The following is a 12,433-nucleotide window of genomic DNA, read 5'->3' as shown; positions in this document are numbered from 1 at the left end:
GTTATTTTTAACCACTAGAAGATCTCCCATGGCCCCGCTCATGATTAGCCTGGAGAGTAGTGCAGGATTGTGTTGATTAGCTACTAATAATGCCTGGCCCTATGAGAAGGTGATCTAAATAGCCAACTCCAAGTGACTGCAGCAACTTCTAAATTCCTGAGATTAATCTGTCTAACGGTCAGAATGATGTGTTAAAAGATTGTTTTGCATCCATGACATAGTGCAACCTCTGGAATGTGAAGGGTATAAATTATACAAATGACTACTTGTGCATCGTATTAGAGCCAACGTTTCCTATCTATCATTGTTTTTAAAAAATATATAAACATCCCTCAGTTGCACTGCATCATCATCTTTCACCTCCGAACATGCACATTTTGATTTTTCACAGCTTCTAACTTGCGCGATGACAGAATGGTGTCATTGGTAAATGTATTATGCTGGTGGGAAAAGCACCCACACCAGGTTGGTGATTTTTATTTTTCATGTGAGGAAGGTGTCTGGCATCGGGAAGTATTTCTGTCTGGCCAAGGAACAGAGAAAGCCTCTCTCAGATTATAACCGAGTTCCATTTATGTTGAGACTGGAGTTTGGACCCGGATCCTCCAAATTAAAATGAGGAATTCTACTGTCAGTTTACCTCAACATTATTTGTGACTAATTTTTTTTTTAAAAATTGAGCTCTTGACACTTTGAGCATGGTGCTTCAGTCTAACTTACATTTGTGGAGACCTCTTTGTCACAAGATGACTTGATGTTCATGAATTTTACAGAATTCAGGCAAAACACCGTGAAATTCGGGAGCGGCAGGCCCGGGAACGAGACTATGCAGATCCACAAGATTTGAATAGAGCCTATGGATCTGACGATGACCCAACATATGCTGGCATGAGTTGGTGTGAATCTTCTTTAAACAGCGGGCACAACCTGATTTTAAATACTAGACCGCAGAGTGCAAGAGAAGAAGCACAACCAATGGAAGCGGTGTATGCTCAAGTGAATAAATCAAGAAATGGAAATATTCCATCTGTGGAAAGGTAATCTGATGTATTTTACGCTTGCAGTTTAATTTGACAGCCTTCTTGCGGCATGTGCTTGCTTTCTGAAAGGCTCATCATCTAGGAAAAGAAAATTCTGTCAGAAGATTGATCCAGAATTTAATCCAGATTGATCCCGCCATGTCAGAGCTAAAGTTGAAGATCTTGCATGGGACGTGTACACTGGTCGTACTTTTCCATAGTCCTTTCTTTAACACAAAATATTTCACTAACTTCTACTTTAGCGCACATCAAAGTCAAAGCTTAATTAACAGCAAGTTGGAAAACAGCATTTTTAGTGATGTATCACTCAAATCTTACCCTCAGCCTGTTCATTGTTACAGTTTGGCAGTTTTTAAAATTGTATCTAACTTTATCCACTCCTCCTTCCTAAGTATTGATTTACTCCAGTGTTAGGGTCCCTATTGCAGCCCAAATCAAATGTCCTTGTTTATTTGGCTTTAGAAGGGAGGTATGTCATAGCCAATGCCTTTGAGTGTTGGGATGGGGGAAACAAAACGCAGTAAGTTACTTTTGCTTCAGGCGCAAATATATTTTGGTTACACCACTACCACATATATAATGTAAAAAGTGTGTACAGTTTTGGTCGCCCCATTACAGAAAGGATGTGAAAGCATTGGAAAAGGTGCAGAGTAGATTTACAAGGATGTTGCCAGGTCTGGAGGAAAGGCGGAGAGACTTGAGTCTGTTCTCTTTGGATAAATGAAAGCTAAGAGGGAATTTGATAGAGACGTACAAGATGATCAGAGGATTAGATAGGGTAGACAGTGAGAGTCTTTTCCCTAGGTTGATGCTGTCAGTTTGTATGAGGGGGCATAGCTACAAATTGAGGGGTGATAGATTTAAGACAGATGTCAAAGGCAGGTTCTTACTCAGAGAGTGGTAAGGGCTTGGAATGCCCTGCCTGCCAATGTAGTTAACTCAGCAACAGTATGGAGATTTAAACAATCCTGGGATAAGCACATGAATGATGATGGGATAGAGTAGGAGGATGGACTTAGATTAGTTCACAGGTTGGTGCGACATTGAGGGCCGAAGGGCCTGTTCTACACTGTATTGTTCTATCTTCTATGTTTTATACTGCATTGAACAGCAGCAAGTTGGAAGTATATATTTCTCCAGTGTGAACTCAGTTGCAGCTAGCCACCAGGCGCCTTGAATGGGAGGAACTCAAACTCATTACAGAAGAAACAGTTCTCTTTTTAATTTATAATAGACTTGTCCATCTGAAATGCTTGGATTTACTCAAATTTAGATAATTTTCAAGCAGTAAAGCTTTCAACTAATATGAATGTCCTTAAGTCAGTGCTCATTTCTGCATTTTGTGGAATCTTGATTGTGATTATCTAGATCTCACTGTGACAAACTAATACATAAATCTTACCTAGAAATCAAAAATTAGAATTCATAACAGAAATACGTGACCATGAGAATAATTAGCCAAAACTGAGGATGTTGTGGTCAAATTGTAAAGGGCTCTGTAATTCATGTACTGGAGTTGGTGTGGAAAACAGGGCTCTAGGCATGGGCCAAGGAATTGAAAGGGTTAATTCAGAATGTGTTTTGAGACTTAAATGGAGAGTGACTCAAGGGAGTCTAGGTTGAAACTAGAAAAATATATTTTGGGTAGCATCAAAAAGTGATTTACATATAGCAATCAGAAAGATAGAAAGGTATTGGAGAGAAAAGCTCTTGCGTTATTTAAGAAATTATTAAATGCCACAAGTGGACCATAGAAGACATTTCAGTGGTCAAAATCAAATAGATCAAATGGTGTATCTCCTTCCTACTGTCTTAATGCAATAGTACAATCTCACATGCTGCAATATTGTATCTGATTCACAAGAAAGGGCAAAAAGCTTTATGTTTGACACAACTCTCCCAGCTTTTAATGGCTATTGTGATGCGCCCAAAGCTATTAAAAAGTTAAGCTACTAATCATAAGTTTGCAGAAATGCATGTATTTTATTGATATTATAACATAATTACAGGGCTGTTTTCTGTTGGATGCAATTTCATATTACACTTAGAAACTAGTTGATCTAACGTAAGATCGTGTTTTATTGTATTTGGGTGATTTTATGATGCTTTTTTAACTTCATGCGATAGTCACTAAGCAGAAGTGAGTTTTTAAGTTTGGCAGTTAACTTTCTAATTGAAGTTGGAAGCTTTCCCTCTCACCACCCTGTCAAGTATGTATGCCTGACTCTATTTGGAAATTATATGAGATTCTAAAGTAGAGCCATTAGTTTGCAATGCTAATGACTCTTCCCTTTTCGAAAAGGAAAATAATCTTTGAAGTGCTCTTGCTTTTGTCTGTGATTAGAGAGGAAGAATGTACAGGAGATGGTAACAAGGAAGTCCACTTCCTATCCAAGGTCATGAGACAGGATGTAGGTGTGGACCCACCCAGGAATAGTAGGCTATAAGTGCTATTGATGTCAGCATCTTGTAAATAATCCTTGCTCAGCTTTACTGTAACTAGGAAAGTGGTCACAAGACTAGCAGTTTCTTACGTGGGGCACTAATTTTGCAGTGTTTTCAATATGCAGCTTGCAGTTAATCCATTGGTTTGATCCAGAAATTGCAAGTGCAGTAAGACCATGTGTCAAGGCAAAGTGAATTTTGTCTGAATGATGAGAAACCTCCACAAGGAGGTTGCATCAGCCAGATCTGATAAATCTAAAATGTATAAGACTTACTTTCGGACAATTCTACAAGTTTGGCCACTCTGCCTTTCTGTTATTAATATAGATCAAGAGCTGACAGGAAGAATTCACGAATTTTGCAGATGTTTAAGTGTACTTTACTGCACTGCATAAGTGCCAACACTAACACACGTTTCTGTTATCTATATGTAATATCTTGACAACATTATATTTGCTACTTGAAGTCACTTTGAACAACAACACTATAAACTCAATTTCTGGAATGGGTGATCAATTTTTTTTTTAACCCTTTATGTTTTGTTCCCTCTAGCCTCCCAGCAATTGACTTAGCAGACACAAGTCTATATCATATTAACTATTCAGTGACCTCTGTAACCTCTGCTTTCAAAATTGGATTGCCAATTAATTGAAGTACTGCCATTGTATTTGGCAAAGTGTAAGGGGTTGTGGTGTAGGGCACATTTTTAATTAACAAGAAAAGGACCAGAACGGTGAATTGAAGACAACAATTGTGGCATAACCTAAATAACTGAACCAAGGGGTCTGAGAATTCTGTGGAAGTGCAGCTACTCAGATAATCCAAAATTGTCTTGTCTTGTTCTATCCAGTCCCATGTCCTCTGATGGTCAATGTTTTAAAATCTTATTTGCTACTGTGCTTTCGATTTCATGTCGCAAAACCCTCTCTCTAGAAGCAAAGTTGAAGCATGATATATTTTGACTTACTCAACATTTTTATCAATGTTTATCCCAAAAAAAGAGTTTTGAAGTGATCCTAAACAGTTGATAAAATATTTGTCTGATTTTGAATTGCATTGTTATTTTCTGAAATTTAAAAGAAATGTTTATATATGTTCAAACCATGCAGTATGAGCTGATATTGTGTGACATTTCCGTGCCTTGGAACAGTGTTGCACAGTAGTATACCTCTGAAATGAGTCTCTGTAAACAGTGCTAACAGTTGGATTAGTTCCAATGTCATTTTCCTTTCATGCCCCATCTGTTTTTTGGTAGAAGTCAGCTCTGATAAAGCCAGGGCTTTTTTTCCATTAAAAGGTCATTTCAAACCCTTCACTTGAAAATGACATTTATGATAATAGCTGGTAGTGAAGTTCCATGGGGTTTCGAGACGTGTTAAAAGTGCACAGCATTCCTGTGTCAGACTTATTCTGTATATGCTGTGTGTGTTGGGATGAAGTACGGAATGCAAAACATTTTAATTTAAAACTGTTGTGCAGCAGGCAGTTCTTTTGGAAAAGTTTGTCTCTTTGTCTTCTTTCGGCATGGCATAACAATCTTTAATAACTGAGGACACACTACATGAAGTATATTGTACCTAGCTTTAATAATTAATGTAAAAAGATTTTGACTATTTTATCTGGGTGGAGTTGTTTAATGTGCTCTATTAAGCAAAAGAGCATGAAGTTTCAATTTAAATCAAAGAAAGCACAATGTGCACTTGTCTATTTTTTTGTTTGTGCTTTTCAAATTTGTTTTGTGTATAATTTATTTGGGGCATACATTGATGTTGAATGTGTGGTTTTGGGTTGCAGAGTAGGGAAGTGAAGGATTGGGCTAACTGTATATGGCCAGAATCAAAAAAGCACTCTCAGCTATTGTTTGTACTGAAGATTGACTTAGAAATGCTGTCTGTGTATGTGCACCATGCTGTGTAGCATACTTTCAGTAGCATTGCACAGAAGAAAACACAGTCAGATTTCCAGTACACTCAACTCGGAATTCTTTCTGCGACAGTTATCACTGGAACCCTATTAAAAGTCTTGTTGAATTCCATGTAGTGTAGCACAGCAATTCAAAGAACAAATGGAACTGACCAAGTTGTAATCTATTATGATTCAAGACTTTCACAATCAGTGTTTTTTTTTATTTCTATCAACATGTATTTAACTTAATACTTTATCAAATTTAGTCAACCTTCTTGGTCAAAATTAATGCAAAAGTGTTAATTTAAATCTTTGCTTTCTTCAGATGTACTCATTCATTTAATCCATTCACAGTCTCCAGTACTTAAAGGACAATGTAGGCAAATACTGACATGAGTTTGATATAAGCTGTTTCTGGAAATTGAGCATTTATTCCTAATTGTTAATTTCTTTATTGTTCCCCTTGTACTATGCGATTACAGGTCTTGATATGATATGTTAAGCTAGGTGCTGCTATAAATTTCAGCTAAAGGCCCTTTGGCACTGGAGACAAGCTCTCAAATGGCTTTTCAAGGCTGAGGGCTCAGTGATGGTTGTAACATTCGCATTTAAATGAGCAATGTTGAGCAACAGAATACAGAGATACTTCAGAGCACAATTGCTTTTTTTTCACATGTTGTTTGCAATTCAGACATGTTCCATGCAACAGACACAGTTGAGAGAGGAACGTGATGAAATTCACCATCAGAAATTCTTGGGGTTCTTTGGGTGGAGATGGAAATGGAGAGATGGTGCTGTTGAATCCTGAAAGTAGGTGATTATCGTTAACTGTGCACCCTTGCCTAAAAGAAAAATGGACCTTGGAGGTGCAGTGTTGCTCTCTAGCATTATAACTGAAAGCGTGGTCACCATCTGGTCTTAAGCTATATACTCCAGAAAATGCATCATCACAGCTTTTTGTGCACCGCAATATATGTGGTTTCCTGTTTCCCAAATGAAGATTTATTTTGCTTACGAGATGGGCACAGACGTGCACGTGCATCTGGCCGTGTTTGAGCCTGCCCTGACTACAGCATTAAATAGGAAATGACAGACCTTTTAAGATGATAATATTGTATTAAGATGTAATGCAATATACCATGAAACCATGCTTCCACAGAGGGAGTTGGATAAATTGAGGGACAAAGCTTTTAATGACATCAGTGAAAGACCATTGTGCTCCTCTGTTTAAAAAAAAGTTGCATTAGTGATTTGACCACTAGTCTGCAAATATTGACAGACACCAACAGGGAAATGATACTATTGGCACCAAAGCTTTTGAAAGGATTTAATATTCTGACCCTTTTCCCTTGCTGTTGCTGCTGGTGAAATGCTAATGGCAATAGTTTTTTTTTGTCTGTCATTTAGAATTCTAGGTGATAAACCAAAGTGCATACAGGGGTTGAGGTAGTGGTTAGTTGTTTCCAAATTTGCTTCGTTTATCTTGAAGTTGGCAGTTAAATAGTCACCAGACAGGTGAGCTAGGTAATGGCTCCAATCAGTATTTGAAGACTTGTGCTCCAGAACTAGCTGTGCCCTTTACCAAGCTGTTTCAGTACAGCTGCAACACTGGCATCTACCCAACAAAGTGGAAGATTGCCCAGGTGTGTCCTGGATACATAAAGCAGAACAAATACAACCCAGCCAATTACTGCCCCACTGTCTACTTTCAGCCAACTGCAAAGTGTTGGAAGGGATTGATGACACCGCTACTAGACAGCACTTGCAAAGGAACGCTCACTCCCTAATGTTCAGTTTGGGTTCCACCAGGCCCACTTGACCTTTGATCTGATTGCAGTTTTTCTCCATTCATGGACAAAAATGCTGAATTCCAGAGGTAAAGCGAGAGTGACTGCTCTTAACATCAAGGTAGCATTGGACAGAGTATGAGATTAAGAAGCCCAAGCAAAATTGGAGTCAACAGGAACTTAAGGAAAGCTTTCTGCTGGTTGCAGTCTTTCCTGGCATGAAGGAAGATGGTTGTGGTAGTTGGCAATCAAGTCATCTGAACCCCACAACATCACAGCAGGAGTTCTCAAAGTAGTGTCCATGATTCAACCCCCTTAAATCACTTTATCACTTGGGGAAGTCTTAAACTGATTTGGCCAGAGGATGGGGCACATAACAGCTGTAAAGTTAGGAGCAAGGCCCAATCAGATGTGGAAGGAAAGTTAGGACAGTCCAGTAGTTGGAGAAGACATGCTTGATAAGGCATGTAGGAGGTCTGGAAAGTTAATTTGTATATTTTTAATGCAAGACACTTAACTGGTAAGGCAAACACTCTTAGAGCATTGACATTATTGCAATTGCTGAGACATGGTTGAAGGAAGGACAAGGCTGGCAGCTCAACATGTCAGGGTATAGAAATTTTAGGCGGGGTAAAAGGGAAAGAGGTAGAGGAGTTGCATTATTGATAAAGGAAGTCATCACGGCAGTGATGACAGAGGACATCTTAGAAGGGTCTTCAGATAAGGCCATATGAGTAAAGCTCAGAAATAAAAAAAAGTGATTTCCAGCTGAGATTAAATGCAGGATTGAGGAGCACATTTGTAGGCAAATCACTGAAACATGTGAGAGAAACAGGGTAATAGTGGACTTCAAGTTTCCTCGAATTAACTGTGACTGCCTTAGTGTGAAAGGATGGGGTGAAACTTTTAAAGTGCATCCAAGAGAGCTTTTGATGCCAGTATTTTGCAAATGGGACAGTGCCAGACCTCATCCTATGGATTAAACCAGTCAAGTGGTTGAAGTTTTAATGAGTGAGCATTTTAGGGACAGTGACCACAACTCTGTAAGCTTTGAAGTTATTACGGAAATGGATAAGGATAGTGCATAAGTGGTGTCTACGTTGGGAGAAAGCCAATTTCAGTATCATAGACAGGATCTTGCAAAAATAGACTGGAAGCTGCTACACAAGCAGACATTTGGAAAGTGGGAGTCATTTAAAAGGAGCATAGTGAGAATTCACGGTCAGTGTGTTCCTCTAAGAGTGAAGGTCAAGGGTAACAGGTCAGGGAACCCTGGATATCAAGGGTTTTGTAAAAAAAGCATATGTCAGGTATTGTGAATTAAGGACAGGGAAGGCCCTGCAACAGTACAGCGTGTAGGAGGTTGCTTAAAGAGCAAATTAGGAGGTCAGAAAGGGTCCACAAAATTTCTTGGGCAGATGCTATGAAGAAAAGTCCCAAGGCTTTTTATAATTACATTAAAAGAAGGTTACCTATTAAGTAATAGGGATCTATTAAAGACCAATGAGACAACCTATGCATGGAGCCCATGGTCTGGCTGAAGTCTTAAATGAATACTTTTCTCCTGCATTCACAGAGGAGAAAGACATTGTAGCTGGAGATTTCATTTGGGTTAGTGAGATTCTGGAACACATTATAATTAATATGGAAAAGGTATTAAATGCTTTAACGGGCATGAATATTCTGGGCCCGATGAGACAGAAACCCAGCTGCTATGTAAGGCAGAGGGAGGAGATTGCTGGGGCTCTGACAGAGTGAATATCTTGACCACAGGTGATGTTTCAGATGACTGGAGTATAACTAACATGATTCCTTTGTTCAAAAAGGGCAATGAGGAGAGGCTAAGTAATTACAGAACAGTTTGTCTGATATCAGTGTTTGGGAAACTATTGGAAAATATTCTGAAGGACAGGATTAATTAATACTTGTAAAGTCCAGAATTGATCCAGGGTAGTCTGTGCAGGGTAGTCTGTGGAGATCCTATCTGTCTGATTGAATTGAGTTTTTTGAAAGGCTGACTAAATATATTGATGAGGGTAGTTATTTGATGTGCTTTACATGGACTTCGGGCAGGCCTTTTAGAAGGTCCGACATGGAAGGCTGGTCCTAATATTAAGAGCTCATGGGATCCAAGACAAGTTGGCAAACTGCATCCAAAATTGGTTTACAAATTTGAATAAGGAGTGGTAGTGGAGGGTTGTTGTTATAACAGGAAGGATATGATCAGTGGTGTACAGTGGTTCAGTGCTGGGACCATTGCTGTTTGTCATGTCAGTTAATGACTTGGATGGGAATGTAGAAGCTTTTATTAGTAACTTTGTAAATGACATGAAAATTGGGGATGTTCATGATAGTAAGGAATATGGTCTCAGGCTATGGTCTGATATTGATTAGCTGGTAAATTGGGCAGTGCAATCACAGAGTTTAATTCTGCTAAGTGCAAGCTGATGCATTTTGGGAAGTCTAATAAAGAAAGACATAGACCATGGGTGGTAGGTCCCTAGGGAGTGAGAAACAAAGGGCTCTTGTTGTACAAGTCCATAGATCCCTGAAGGTGTCAGCTCAGGTTGACAGGCTGGTGAAGAAAGCATATGAGATGCTTGCCTTCATTAGTCAGAATATAGAATGTAGGAGCAAGGGAGTTTTGTTAACAACATTATAAAACAACTTCATCAAATAAGAGGAACTGCTGAGCAAAAATTCTAAACTTCCATCGAAAAATCATAAACAAAATGACGTTTTGTTTTGCAAAACAAAAAAATAAAAGCACTGTATCCTTAGACAATCTTTTGGTTAGGTCACAGATTGAACACTGTGTACTGCTACATTATGGGAAGGACATAATCGCGCCGGAGACGGTGCAGAGAAGATTTATCAGGATGTTGCCTGGGTCACTCCTCAGCCTCTGCTCGAAGGAAAGCACTCCACACCTTAAACTTATGCCCTCTGGCATCAGATACATCTACCATGGGGAAGTGAATCTCATGAGCAATCTTGTCAATACCTTTCATAATTTTCTATGTCCCTCTCTGCCTCCCCTGTTTCAAAGAAAACAAACCCAGCCTATCCAGTCTCTCCTTATACCTGAGACATTTCCTGCAGCAGCAGGAATCCCTGCAGCAATACAAAATGGCCCATAGTGTAACTGCACACAGTATTCAATCTGTGGCCTAGCCAAAAGATTGTGTTAGGATGTAGTGATTTTTTTTTGGTTTTGCAAAACGAAAAGTCGTCATTTTGTTTCTGATTTTTTCGATGGAATTTTTGAATTTTTGTTCTGCAGCTCCACTTATTTGAAGGAGTTGTTTTATCATATTGTTAACAAAACTTCCTTGCTCCTGAATTCTAATTCGCCGTCGGCAGGATAGTTGAGAAGGCGTTTGGTATGTTTGCTTTTATTGGTCAGTGCATTGAAACAGGAGTTGGGAGATCATGTTGTGGCTGTACAGAGCATTAGTTGGGCCACTTTTGGAATTTTACATGCAATTCTCGTCTCCCTGCTATATGAAGAATGTTGTGAAACTTGAAAGGGTTTAGAAATGATTTACAAGGATGTTGCCATGATTTGGAGGGTTTGAGTATGGGGAGAGGCAGAATAGACTGGGGCTGTCTTCCTTGGAACGCCGGAAGCTGAGAAGTGACCATGTAGAGGTTTATAAAATCATGAGGGGCATGGATAAGGTAAATAGACAAAGTCTTTTCCTTGGGGTGGGGGAGTCCAAAATAGAGGGCATAGGTTTAAGGTGAGAGGGGAAAGCTTAAAAGGGATCAAAAAGGCAACTTTTCACACACAGGTTGATGCGTGCATGGAATGAGCTGTCAGAGGAAGTGGTGGAGTCTGGTACAAGTGCAGTATTTAAAAGGCATGGATGGGTATATGAATAGGAAGGGTTTAGAGGGATATAGACCAACTACTGGCAAATGGAACGAGATTCGGTTAGAATATCTGGTCCTCATGGACAAGTTGGGCTGAAAGGTCTGTTTCCATGCTGTACATCTGTATGACTCTATGACAAAGTACAGTTAAATAAGATTAGTGTAGATTAGTGTTTGTTGGTCAGCAGAGACATGGTAGGTCTAAGGGCCTGTTACTATGTAATATGTAGAACTCTGTGACCTTCCCTCTATCTTCAGGTTAGAAGCGGAGGCGTTTGCTGATGATTGCATGATATTCAGCATCATTTGCAACACCTCAGATACTGAAGCAGTCCCTGTCCGTATGCAACAAGACCTGGATCACATGCAAGCTTGGGCTAAGATGGAAAGTAACATTGCCTGGCACTTACATGGCACAAATGATCATGTCCAGCAAGAGAAAATCTAACCGTTGGCCTTTGATTTTCATTGGCATTACTATTGCTAAATCCCTTGGATCATCATTGACCAGAAACTGAACTGGGACAGCCATATGAATACCATGACATGTCAGAAGCTGGGAATTTTGTGGCAAGTAACTCACCTCCTATGTTCCCAATCCCTGTCAAGAATCTACAGTGTACATGTCAGCTGTGTAATGGAACAGTCACTGTTTGCCTGCATGTGTGCTGCTTCAACAACATTCAAGATTAGATTAGATTAGACTTACAGTGTGGAAACAGGCCCTTCGGCCCAACAAGTCCACACCGACCCGCCGAAGCGAAACCCACCCATACCCCTACATTTATCCCTACCTAACACTACGGGCAATTTAGCATGGCCAATTCACCTGACCCGCACATCTTTGGACTGTGGGAGGAAACCGGAGCACCCAGAGGAAACCCACGCAGACACGGGGAGAACGTGCAAACTCCACACAGTCAGTCACCTGAGTCGGGAATTGAACCCGGGTCTCAGGTGCTGTGAGGCAGCAGTGCTAACCACTGTGCCACCGTGCCGCCCACAAAGGTGCTTGACACCATCCAGAAGAAAGCAACCTGCATGATTGGCACCCCATCACTGTATTCCACATTTGCTCCCTTCACCACAGTGCACTGTGTCAGCAGTACTGGACTGACTACAAGACGCACTGTGATAGTATAGCTAGGCTCTTTCAGTCGCAAATTTGTGACCTCTACCACTTCGAAGAATAAGGAGCACAGATGCATGGGACCACCACTTGCAAGTTCCTTTCCAAGCTGCACACCACTGTGACTTGAAGATATGTTGCCATTCCTTCATTGTTGCTTGGTCAGATTCCTGGAATTGTCTTTCTGACAGCAGTATGGCAATCCCTACACCTGACGGCCCTTATTTCAAGGGGCTTGGAGTATAAATTGA

The 12,433-nt window shown here is 40.1% G+C and overlaps 1 protein-coding gene across 5 annotated transcripts in view; it reads left to right on the top strand.

Annotated features, from left to right (window-relative positions):
• The window catches only part of LOC132815814 (partitioning defective 3 homolog), an 810,799-nt gene that overhangs the window by 711,751 nt on the left and 86,615 nt on the right, over positions 1–12,433 (top strand). For 4 of the 5 annotated variants that reach the window (XM_060825083.1, XM_060825081.1, XM_060825082.1 and 1 more), the window contains one exon: positions 774–1,037. The exons of the other annotated variant lie outside the window; for it this stretch is intronic. In XM_060825083.1, coding sequence (XP_060681066.1) covers positions 774–1,037 — 264 coding nt within the window. The remainder of the gene's footprint in view (positions 1–773; positions 1,038–12,433) is intronic. 5 annotated transcript variants of the gene reach the window in all.

This window comes from Hemiscyllium ocellatum, chromosome 5, assembly GCF_020745735.1.
Source record: "Hemiscyllium ocellatum isolate sHemOce1 chromosome 5, sHemOce1.pat.X.cur, whole genome shotgun sequence".
Lineage (NCBI taxonomy): Eukaryota > Metazoa > Chordata > Chondrichthyes > Orectolobiformes > Hemiscylliidae > Hemiscyllium > Hemiscyllium ocellatum.
The sequence above is the reverse complement of the archived record's forward strand: the minus strand, read 5'-3'. Positions and strand labels throughout refer to the sequence as shown.